The following is a 12,496-nucleotide window of genomic DNA, read 5'->3' as shown; positions in this document are numbered from 1 at the left end:
GGGCCTTAATAATATGACTAACTAGTGCCTGATTTCAGCTTTTTATGCAAGTGGCATGCTGTGTTAATCTTCGCTGGCTGCTCTTTCATAGGTACATACAACAGCAAGTGACGTAGAAAATTGTGTCAACATCAACATGCAGTGCTTGGCTGTTGTAGGAGATGGAATTGACAGCATCGATCAGGATGGTGGCCTACTCGGAGCAGCTCTTGCCACTGCAGTAAAAGGTATGATTTGGATGGGTTTTACAGCTTGCGAGTACCCTATCCTTCAACGCAGCCAGTGTCAATTCTCTAATCTTTGTTTCTGTGGAATCTGCATGCCTCAGGAGAAATGCTTCATTTTCAACCAGGACTCTCTCTGGAGGTGTTCAGGTTGGATGCATGGTATGTTGATAAGGACGGGAAGCGAAGTCCTGCAATTTATATCACGCAAGGTCTTTGCCGCCGATGCTGCCTTCCAGAACTGATGTTGCGTTGCATGCAGGTTTGTAGAGATGAAGCTTAAGTTATTTCTCTAGTTAATAGCTCTAAGTTTCATCAAATGTATAAACAGTTTTTTTTTTTTTGGTTGCATAATAGTTGAGGGTCTTCCTAGCAAGTGGGGGGATCTTTTCAACGGAGGAGGAAGATTTGGTGGAGTATGTTGCTTCTTCAGAATATGCTGTACACCAGCTGTTTAGCACTAGACAGTTGCAGGTAATTTGTTTGTGCTTCTTGGCTCCCTAGAATTTGTTTGTCCAAGTACCAGTTGATTTACAATATAGAGTGGTAAGTTTGGTGAATAACCCCCCTTTTGTCAAACAGGAGTTCTTGCTTCTGGAACGTGAATTTACCCTACATGTGGTGGAGTCGGCTGAGAACGACTCAGCGTAGTTCTTGCATATGTTGCAAGCAAGGTTTAGCAGCTGTTGATCGTCCTTCTGAATGAAGACGTGCATAAGAAGAATCTTGCGGTCTTCCTGCTTGTGCTTCTCATCTTGACAAGTTTCAAGGATAGCACTAAAAAATGCACGGTCCTCGACCTGTCTGCAAGGCAGACCATGCTCAAAAAGGCAGCATATTTATGGTGCTTACGTCCGTGCAAGAAAGTAATTTGCCTCAGCCAAAGCTGCCACATTTTATGGGTTCTCTCCTTCAACCTCGGATAAGGGACCCTAAGGACACGTATGTATGCTACCATGTATGTCAGGTAGACATGTTCTTGTATCGAAGGCTTGTAATCAGGTTTGCAGGCTGCGCATACTAGATGTTGGCAAGCTGCAGATGTTTTCAGGCAATATTTATAAAGGTCTTGTGTTTGCTTCTCAATAGCATGAGCAGTTCTCGTGATAAGCCTCTTTTTATACAAAAAAAGGATTCATCAATATTGAAAGGCTCAAATGCACGTGTGCCCTTATTCCACACAAGCAGACTTCGTTGTGATGTTCAGGTTTGCAAACATAATCCAAGAAGTAAAAATTGGTTTTGTGCAGAGGATTGAAGTGAAGATCCCCCTTGATGCCCGAGTGTCTTAACCATTTTTCCCCCCCATCATTTGTGGCTTTTGAGAACACACTTGATATTGGTCGTCCTTATGTTCAGGTTTGCAAACATAATCCAAGAAAGTATAAATTGGTTTTGTGCAGAGGATTGAAGTGAGGATCCCCCTTGATGCCCGAGTGTCTTAACCAGTTTTTTCCACATGATTTGTGGCTTTTGAGAACACACACATGATATTGGTCTGTGCTACTTTTACAAAATCTACTATTGATGCTACAACTACCATAAGGTCTATGTGGAGAGGCTTGTTTTAGGAAGGTAAACTTGGTGCATGTGTGCTGTGGTTTTCATGCTTTTGATAGTTAATTTCTAGGATGGGAAAGGCCATGAGCTTGACCAAGTGATGGGTGTTATAGCATTCTCTGTATAAATATGGCTACCTTACCATGCCTAAATCGGTCTGATGCATACTTGTTCAGATGTTCGCGTCCAATTTATACCGGTCGCTTATAAGTTCTTGGCCAAGGCTTTGAGTTGCATCCTCCTGTAATCTGCTTCTCAGTGACTTGTCTATAATTGGGCCTGTAGTGCATGCGCATGCAGTCTCTACAGTGGTTGAGGGGTTGCTTCCTTGCACTTACAGTGCATATGGGTACAAAACATTGCAGCCCTACTGGTGCTTTGTGTACTGTAGCTCTAAGTAATACAATTTAAGCTTCAAAAGAATATCCTGTAGGAGTCTCACATCACACATTGACTATGGCCCACCGCCTAGAGTTTTGACACTATGATCAGATAGAAATCATGTTCAAAAGAACATGATTGCCATAAACAATTAGACCACAAGTCCAAATATAAACGGATTCTCTTAGAATTCCCATTTCCTAAAACACATAAGGTAACGAAGTACCATCAACTCGAGCAAAAACAAATTTGGGAGGTACCAAAGCATTGCCATCAACAAAAACATAGGGAGTCCCAATTATTTATATATATATATATATATATATATATATATATAGAGAGAGAGAGAGAGAGAGAGAGAGAGAGAGAGAGAGAGAGAGAGTCTTTACGTCTATGTCAGGTTGAAATCGGCCTATGAGACAAATCAAATATACATGGTGTATATGTCATCCACCTATCGGAAAGTTGCTTGTCTCATAGTGAAGGGTCTTGGTAGGCTGGTGAATGTAACTCGAAGGTAGACATATGAAGTGACCACATCAACCCGTCCTCCTACTGCTGTGAAGGTGGCAACGCTCCTCATTGCACTAGATGTGTGAAAGATCATAACCTTGGTTTTGTGAAGGTTCACAATCAACCCCTGTGTGCAAAAATCATCGATGTCGTTGCAAGCCCTCCGGTGACTCTGAAATCAACACAATATCATCAACATATAACATGATGTGGACTTGAGTACCTGCCAAGTTACTCCCCTCTCCTCTTGCTCGTACTATGTAGTTGATCTCGTCGATTAGAGCCTGAAGAGTGTTGGGGAGAGTGGGCATCCTTGCTTAACACCAATGGTGCTAGCAATGGTCTTTGATAAACCTCTAGGGCATCGAACTCGACTAGTCACCCGCTTGTAGAGAGCATATATGGCCCAAATCATCTTTGCTGGTATCCTAAGACACTGAAGGCGTTGGAAGAGCCTATTGTATCAAAGGCCTTGCGGAAGTGACCACATCAACCCATCCTACTGTTGTGAAGGGATGGGAGGTTGTTCAGGTATCTCATATAGTCTCTCTGCATAATAATGCCATATCTGTGGATCCTCAATGGGTGTAGTCGAACGTGGCTCGCGGAGAGTGTGCCATGCCATCGCACTATCCATGCTCATGAATAGGCAATATAGCTCAAGCACCTATGCCTCCTCAAATGCTCGCCGCTTTCGGCGTGTCGATGTCTTCATCTACCGCCTGGCCTCTCTGTGGTCTCTCCTAGGGCCGTTGTGCACGGAGGCATCGATGTAGCTCTCTCCACTCATCATCATACCATCAGTTCCAGGGCATAGTCCCAGGAGGGGGGGTGCGTCCTGTGTGGGTGGTGTGTGGAAAAGAGCTAATGGTTGAAGTGTGGAGGACGGAGGAAATATGTGATGTGAGAACTGAGAGTGGTGTCGATGGGTGTAGGAGGCATAGATCGTGCTCGACCCCAGCCGAGTAGAGAGGGGCTAGCTCATGTGTGAAATGGATGGTGGTATGTGGGGTGCATGTTGTAGAGCTATGTGGGATGGTGTCTCCGATGATGGAAAAGGAGAGGTATGTGTGGTCGGCTCCAATGGGTATGGGTGGGATGGTGAAGGAGGGGTGGCCTCCCTCGGTTCCAGAACATAGTCGACTGTACTCCCCCCTCCCTCTTCCACTCCATGTGGCATACAAGTCAAGTCCTGGGCCACTGGGCCATCCCATTATGAATAATGAGACAATGCTAGGAGCCAAGTCGAAGTAGATGTCGTCTGTAGGCCGTTCTGGCACCCTGTCTGCTGAATCTCTCACAGTAGCCTCCTCATGTAGAGTGTGTAGTACCTCTGGATCTTCGTGGTCATATGCCTCACACTGCTCACTGCGGGTACGAGCATTGAAGTCTCCCATAAGGAAAACTTCACCAAGTGTGGAGTACTCCACAATCTCCTCCGAGAGGCATGCATAAGGTGAGGCCTCTGTCGATGATGCCTCTTGCTCAGTAGAGGCGAATCTGGAGCTTGTGGGAGCAAAGTAGCACAGGGCAATGCAGATGGTCCTGTCTCGTGAGAGCTCAAAACGAAACCATAGTCAGCGGGCATGTGGGTCCTGGGCAAAAAATTGTAATCTGTTGTGAAACCCCTAGTTGAAGAGTATGGCCACTCCTCCTGAGCCACGAGATGTGTACTAGTGTGTACATCCCCGATGTAAAGACTCCCGCTGGAATCCATGTATCCGTGGTAACCCTCTCTCTGGGCTCTGATGTGTCTCTGTTAGTAGAATGATATCCCGACCTCTCATCACCTCCTCAAGTCTTTGTGGGTGTCCATAGATCTCTGTTGCAGTTCCAAACCGCAAGGTGGATCTCTTTCCGTGTCCCATAGGCCGTGAGTTCCTATGCAATGGCCTTGCCATCAATGATGACCCTTCGGTAGGAGGCCCACTTTCCCTCTTTGCGGGCTTGATGCACTCTAGGCATGCATGCTCGCCGGTGTGCTACTTGCATCTTTGTGAGGTCATCATCAAGGTAGATGTGTGGACCTTCAAGCCCTCTCAAGATCATCCTCTTGCGGAGGAAGGTGAATCGTGACTCGTCATAGGGAATTGGAGGATGAGAGCTCTCCCTTTGTTGGGGTCTTTGCTGGCTCTCCATGCTTTGGTGAAGGGAAGTGATTCTTCTTTCTTGTACACGAGCTTGTTGCATAGCCCCCTCCCATCCCTCTCGGGAGTGGATCCCTCCTCTATGCCGGTGACTCATACATTTGAGGCGTCAAGCTTGCCTCATCTTCCCTTCCTCAAGGGTGGTGTGTACGATGAGGACCTCCTCTTGTGCTGCTTCCTTCTTAATGTTCTTGACAACTTCCACCCACCCGTCCTTCGTAGCCTCGAGCTTGTGTTCCATGAGTGCGGTCAAGGCCTTGGTGAGCTCTTCTTTGAGAGCTTCTTTGGTGGTGGTGTTAATCTTGCCTTCCTCGGGTGAAAGCGATGCCACCGATGCCTTGAGAATGGCAATTTGTTCCTTCATCTTATTCTTTTTCTTTGTTCCACTCTTATCTCTCTTTATCTCCCATTCCTCCTTCCTCCATGTCTCCCTTTCTTTGTTGAGTGCTTCCGTCTCCTTCTCAAGTTTTGATAGTCAAGTTTTGATAGTCAAGTTTTGATAGTCAGATGATGATACCGTTGATGGTGGAGTCCATCATATTCTTATTGTCTTTGATGGCGATGTTGAGTTTGTCTTCCACTTTGGTCAAATCCTCCCTCTTGGCCATGTTGCATCTTCTTGGTGTGTCCCTTTCCTGGTTGAGTCCCTTCAATCAAGAGGTGGTCATGATTGATGTGTGTGTATGTGGGTGACAGAGAGAGAGAGAGAGAGAGAGAGAGAGAGAGAGAGAATGGTCCTTTTGTATATTGAGAGAAATGTGGTTTCTTGAAATTGTGTGCATGCATGTGCAAGATGGTTGCCCATGACAACTTTATAATATAACTTTACTATGTTGCAATAGATCCCCAAGTACTAATACTGAAACATGTTTTGCAATTACACATGTAAGTGTTTACATCCATGATAAGTAAATGTGCATGCTCGTATTGTGTGGCAATGAAATGAGACAAGCGGTAGTGTTGCTATTCATGGTTTACGGAAGGATTGAAAGCAATATGTGTGTGTGTGTGGTGTGGTGGATTTGCGTGCTGCCCAACCCTCTGCAACTAAGAGAAGGCCACAAGGTTGGGGTAAGAGTAGTGCGCAGGGTTGGGTAGGTCGTAGATCCACCACACCACAAACTTATGTGCGCACGTGCGCATGCATGTGTTTGTGTGCAACGTGGTGTGTGAGTGGTGCACCCGAATCAGCCACATGTTTGAGTGTGGGAATGTATCGACCGATGGCTTTGCCTCAATTGTACATATAGAAGTGTCGAAAAGCCATGGAGAATTTGGCTATGGATGCTTTGACTCTTATGAATAAACATTTACATTGAGGATTTTGAAGATGCACGTCAAGCTTGGAAGGGCCTACTCTTCTCATGGAAGTGCGCATTCCTATGCAGAAGCTCATGGATCTTATTGCCCAATATGCCCTCAACGCGGTGATTCTCTTCTTCCCGAGCAAAATGCCTATTGCTCAAGATGTACGTCAATGGGTTGATTTCTTGCTCAAGCGGCAAGCAATTTGGGGGCTTTACTTTGGCGCGATAGGGTTTTATGACTAGCAGACATGGATGCTAGAGATGTCTTGCTTGAAATATCTCCTCTCTTCTCCAACATGCAAATGACTCATGTTTTGCCATGGGCTCTCACCAAGGATGGTGCGCGTCCCGATGTAGTGCAAGATTGGGGCAAGAAGCAAGAGGCGGACTGCAACAGAGAGGAAGAGTTAGGGATCGAAGCAGGGGGGGGAGAGAGAGAGAGAGAGAGAGAGAGAGCTCATGTTTTTGGGGAAAACTAAATAAGTGAGTTTTGGGTTTTTTCACTTTTATTATAAGTGACTTTAAAAAAATGTGTCCGGGTTCAATATGAACCTAGATAAAGTATAAAAAGGGGTTATTTAGGCCTTTAACCCAACAACCTCCCACTTAAAAGCATAAATGACGCCTTTAAATTAACCAACTCCCACGAGCTGTATGCAATGCTCATGTTGAGCCTTACTCTTGGTGAGAACATCAGCAGGGTTATCGTGTATATGGATCTTAGTCAAGGTGACTAAACCATTCTCCAATACTTGTCGTATGAAGTGGTACCACACATCTATGTGTTTGGTACGCGCATAAAACATGGCATTTTTGGCTAAACAGACAGCACTCTGGCTATCACAACCTAACATGGGTGTATGAGCAAGCATACCAAGTTCTTTTGCAAGTCTGCCCAACCAAATGGCCTCTTTTGAAGCCTCTGTGACTGAAATATATTCAGCCTCAATAGTGCTCAATCCAACAATTTTCTGTAACCTAGAACACCAAGAGATTGCACCACTAGCAATGGCAAATACATATCCACTGGTAGATTTCCTGGTATATAGTCACCTGCCATGTCTGCATCACAATATCCCTACAACTTTCACTTTTGCCATAACAGATACACTTTAATTGTGTACCTTTCAAATATCTCAGAATGCATTTGACAGCTTTCCAATGCGCTTTGCCAGGATTCAACATGTATCGACTAACAACTCCCACTGCATAAGCAATGTCGGGGCAACCATAGCATACATAAGAGAACTAAGGGATTCCCTTCATTGCTTTCAATGCCACCTCATCCTTTGGGCAATCTGCTTTGCTAAGCTTAGTGTATGGAGGTAAAGGCACCTCAAGAGACTTAGCATCAGCCATATTAAATCTGTCAAGTACATGTACCTTTCTTAAGATTAAAAAAACAATTTCAGCTTTCTATCTCTTTTAATACGCATGCCAAAATATGCTCTGCATTATCCAAATCCTTCATAGCAAATGCTGAATTTAGCTTACGTTTCAGAGCAGCAAGACTAGTCTTATGTTTCCCGGCAAGCATCATGTCATCAACATAGAGAACATGTATGATGGGACTACCATCTTCATCCCTTTTCGTATACAAACAATGATCTGCATGGCTGCGTTTAAAGCTTTGAGACAGCATAAAAGTGTCAACTTCTTATACCACTGTCGTGATGATTGTCTCAAAATATACAAAGTCGTTTTCAGTTTGCATACAAGTTCCTCACATGTAGGAACTACAAAACCTTCAGGCTGTTTCATGTATATGTCCTCGTCAATGTCACCATGTAAAAACGTTGTCTTTACATCCATTTGATTCAATTCCAAATCAAGCACCGCAACAAGAGCAAAAAGGACACGTAAAGTTGTAAGCTTTCCAACAGGAGCAAAGATTTCTTGAAAATCAATTCCTTCTTTCTGTGCATATCCTTTTTGCAACCAATGTTGCCTTGTACTTCGGTTTTTCATCCACTATCTTAATCTTGTATACCCATTTGTTAGGAAGAGCCTTTCTCTCTTTAGGCAATGGCACAAGATCCCAAGTATCATTGGCATACAAGGATTTCATTTCCTCTTGCATCGCAAGCTCCCACTTATTGCTTGAGTCGCATGATTTGGCCTCTTTATATGTAAGAGGTTCACCCTCATCTGTCAACATTACATGATCCAAAGAGGGGTTAAATCTCTGCGGTTTCCTTCTCAAACGACTTGACCTGCATACCCAATGATCTACATTCTCAGGCAACGGTTCTACATCATAAGGCAACTCATTTTCAGCCAATTCAGGTGGCTGTCCATCCTCATTAGGAGCATCAAAATCATGTTCTACCTCTTCTAGCTCAAGGGTAACCGGCTGATTATCAATTTCAGCTTACAGTAATGCATCATGCAGCTCTTTTTCAACATCAATGGGTGTCACGGAAGGTTGAAATCTGATTGTTTTCTTGTCAGCATCAGATTTTGTAGCATTCTTAAGAAATTTTGTCTCATTGAACACTACATCTCGGCTACGTATTACCTTTCTAAACTGTAGTAACCACACTCTATAGCCCATTTCACCCTCTTCCCCATAACCTACGAAGACTCCTTTAATGGACTTCATATCAAGCTTTGTTCTCAAGTCATTATGTACATGAACAAAAGCTTTGCAGCCAAATACTCTCAAATGATCATAAGAGACAGGTTTACCAAACCAAACCTCCTCTGGAATGTCATTTTTCGGCGTCCTATTAGGAGAACGATTGCAAATATGAACTGCAGTTTTCAATGCCTCCCCCCAAAACTCTTGGGAAACGGTGGACAATATGCAACGCACTCTTGCATAAAGTACGATTATACCTCTCAGCTAGACCATTAGAAGACGGATTATAAGAGGCTGTCAACTCCCTTTTAATCCCATTTTCATCACAAAAACGTTGAAATTCAGTAGATACAGACTCTCCTCCATTATCAGATCTGAGACATTTAAGCTTAGTACTCTTTTGCGTAGTGACAAAAACATGAAACTTCTTAAAAGCATTAAAAGTCTCACTCTTACTTTTCAACAAATGGACCCATCCTTTCCGAGTACATTCATCAATGAATGTAACAAAATACAATGCACCACCAAAAGACTTAATAGGCGTAGTGTATACATTGGAGCGAATAAGATCAAGAGGATTAGCTTTGCGAGAAACACCAGAGTAATAAGAAGATTTCTTTTGCTTTCCATAAAGACAATCGTTACAAAAATCCAAGTTTTTGCCTTTTACATCAACCCTCTTCAGAGAGGAAAGCATATCAATATCCTTTTGGCGCATATGGCCAAGTCTCTTATGCCACAATTTCATGTGTGAAGCAACTTCAGCAACAGCAAGAAACTTGCCAGGCAAAGCTTTGCATCGAAGATAGTACAAAGTACCTCTTTTTAACCCTTTTGCAATAAGCATAGAGCCCTTAAGCAACTTCCATGAACCCCCAGCAAAGATGGTAGTATAACCATGTGCATCTAACTGACTAACAGATAGCAAACTTTTCTTAATGCTTGGTACAAACCTGACATCATTCAACACAAGCTCTTGACCATTGTTAAGAGCCAAACACATAGTACCCATTCCCTCAATATTGCAAGCAAAATTATCACGAAGGTACACCTTGCCATAATTGCTTGCAGCATATGTAGCAAAACACTCCAAAGATAGAGTCACATGGAATGAAGCACCAAAATCCACTATCCATGACTGGGATAGGCCATCATTAGCACTAAGCAATGCATCAATGACATCTTTGTTCGAGATAAGCATGTCTTCTGCATTAGCTATCACCAAATCTGAGGGGCATGAAGCCGCAACCAAGATTTCCTCAACGTCTGACAACTCCTCAATGACGACACTAGAGGATACATTTGTATTCTCAGCATCCCTTGAGGAATCACCTGCTGATTTTTCTCCTTTCTTCTCATCTTTCTTCTTTTTATCTTGTGTTTCCTTCTTCCTTTCATGCTCTTTTTTGAAATACCTACAATCGGGTTTCTTGTGACCCTTTCTGCCACATTGATAACAAGTGACATCCTTATCCTTTGTCTTGCTCTTTACTTCTATTTTGAGTCCTGTTGTCCGCATCACGCTTTTGATTTCTACCTCTTGCATTGTAGGCAGAACTGCCACCTTCCCCACTAGACTTGTGTCTAATCTCTTCATTGAGAATAGACCCTCTCACACCGTCATACGTGAGGGTGGGACTGTTGCTCAAAGAGACAACCAAGGTTTCCCAAGTATCTGGCAATGTCATAAGCAAGAAAATAGCTTTCAGCTTATCATCGAATTGGTGAAGCCCACTGTCCTGCAACTGACTCAACACACCTGTAAAAGCACTCAAATGCTCAGAAGCGGGCTTCGAGTCATCAAGCTGCATATTCACCAACTTCCGCATCAAATGCACCTAGTTCACAAGCGTGGTGTTTTCATAATTGGACTTCAGCTTTTGCCATATTGCATAAGCAAAGTCCAAACGCTTGATGTTCGTCAAAATGTCATCATTGATAGCCATTTTGATGTAGGCCATAGCGTTCTTATTCAACCTGGCCCACTCTTTGTCAGACAAACCTGACGGCTTATTCTCTTCCAATGCATCTTCACAATCCTTTAAGAAAAGGATACCTTGCATGCATTCTTGCCAGAGGTCGAAGCCTTGACCATCGAATCGTTTGATTTCCATCAAACTTTTAGTGTCAGATGCGGAAGAGAAAGAAGCCATTTTAATTCAACCACAAATGTGTATGCAAGAGAGATGCAATAGACTAAAAATTTTAGCAAATAGGAGCAACCACGAGACTTAAGTGAGTTTTGGGTTTTCACACTTTTATTATAAGTGACTTTAAACAAGTGATAAAATCACGAGGCCTGCCAATGAAAAGGACACATCAATCTAAGTGTGTCTTTTGAGTCATATTAAGCTTTTCCAAAGAGCTTCGAATGCCAATCTTCCACATTAATGCAAGCATTGTAGTCTTTGATGATGATCTTTTCTATGAGGCAAAGCTAGTTGAGACAATGACACTCTAACAAGAAAGTGGAAGAAAAAAACTTTGCCATCATTAAGTTGCCAAGTGACACTGATTGATAGGCTATACCCAATGGTCCACCAAGCATTCCACATTTCACTATGGCCTTATAGAGGCCAAAAATAGGTACTAAAAGGCCATTTGGAGGATTTAAAGAAACATAGGGATAGAAGAGATCGGGGCCTTCCTTGTCAACTACAATATACAATACATGAACTTGACTCAAAATTGGAGCTAAAAAACAAATGATATGGAGAAGCTGGGTTGATCTCAGTTTTGCAATGCAGAAACATAAGTTGATACCGCTGTTGTTGAGCCTCTACATCATGATATAGGTATAGCGACAACAACACTCCCACCCATTTCATCTTTAGAGAGGGATCCCCATCGCAGCGAGGAGTTGATGCTTTGGAGGAAGGTTTTCTATGATCTTCATGTTGTTCTGTAGTCTCCGAGGAGTAACACGGACCTGTACGAAGATTTTTGAGATGATTTGTGGTACAAACGGTTGCTTCTTAAGACCACCTCCGAGCGCAAGAAAGGTTGGCCTCTGAGTATGTGCCCATCAACATAGCGAGGGACCTCTCTAAGAGGTGGTAACCTTGTCCATAAAGGGGCGATCCCTGCCCTTCATCTTTACACATCGTGCCGCTACACACTCAATCTTGTGAACTACATTCAGGTTTCATCATACTCCACGTCAATAGCTTTGCAACCGTTCATAATCTCCAAGAGCAAGACACCAAAACTGTACACATCACGGTTGGTTGTCAAGTAGTGGAGCAAATGGGATTCCCCAGGTGCTCTCTCTCTCTCTCATATGCAACACTGTAGTATGCTGTTTTTATTCTACTGCCCCGCTCCTCTTGTTATGACAATCATGTGGACGCAAGGGAGAGATTGGTCATGAGCCATTCTTGAGGGAGTTACAGAGCGGCATAAGACATAAAGAGATGATGGCAATAGGGTTATGCAGAGGAGCGGGTGTGGGAGCATGGCTAGAGAGATGTTAAGGTGGCCAGCTTGAGAATGAAAAAGGGAGGGGGGAGGGGGGGGGGGGGGGATGTCACGTGTGGAGAGAGAGAGAGAGAGAGAGAGAGAGATTCCATCTACTATGTCACGTGTGGAGAGAGAGAGAGAGAGAGAGAGAGAGAGAGAGAGAGATTCCATCTACTATGGCACATGAGACTCCTGCATCGTGCAAGACGAAGGACACAAGCTGAATCCAGGAAAGACGAGCTCAGAGCTGCAATGTGTGCAGAAGATGTAGTAGATAACACAACGATGTAGACACAGGAGGAGCGGGGTTGATGTTGATCTTCC

General features: G+C 43.7%; 1 protein-coding gene across 4 annotated transcripts in view; it reads left to right on the top strand.

Annotated features, from left to right (window-relative positions):
• The window catches only part of LOC147431529 (nuclear pore complex protein), a 156,596-nt gene extending 155,092 nt beyond the window's left edge, over nucleotides 1–1,504 (top strand). For all 4 annotated transcript variants that reach the window (XM_086494094.1, XM_086494095.1, XM_086494097.1 and 1 more), the window contains 4 exons: nucleotides 92–227; nucleotides 329–486; nucleotides 582–698; nucleotides 807–1,504. In XM_086494094.1, the coding sequence (XP_086350220.1) occupies nucleotides 92–227; nucleotides 329–486; nucleotides 582–698; nucleotides 807–875 (480 nt within the window). In that variant the 3' untranslated portion in view covers nucleotides 876–1,504. The remainder of the gene's footprint in view (nucleotides 1–91; nucleotides 228–328; nucleotides 487–581; nucleotides 699–806) is intronic.
• The last annotated feature ends 10,992 nt before the right edge of the window (nucleotides 1,505–12,496 follow it).

Source organism: Adiantum capillus-veneris, chromosome 21 (assembly GCF_014529385.1).
Source record: "Adiantum capillus-veneris isolate H3 chromosome 21, ASM1452938v2, whole genome shotgun sequence".
Lineage (NCBI taxonomy): Eukaryota > Viridiplantae > Streptophyta > Polypodiopsida > Polypodiales > Pteridaceae > Adiantum > Adiantum capillus-veneris.
Note: the sequence above shows the minus strand (reverse complement) of the source record. Positions and strands in the feature narration are given on the sequence as shown.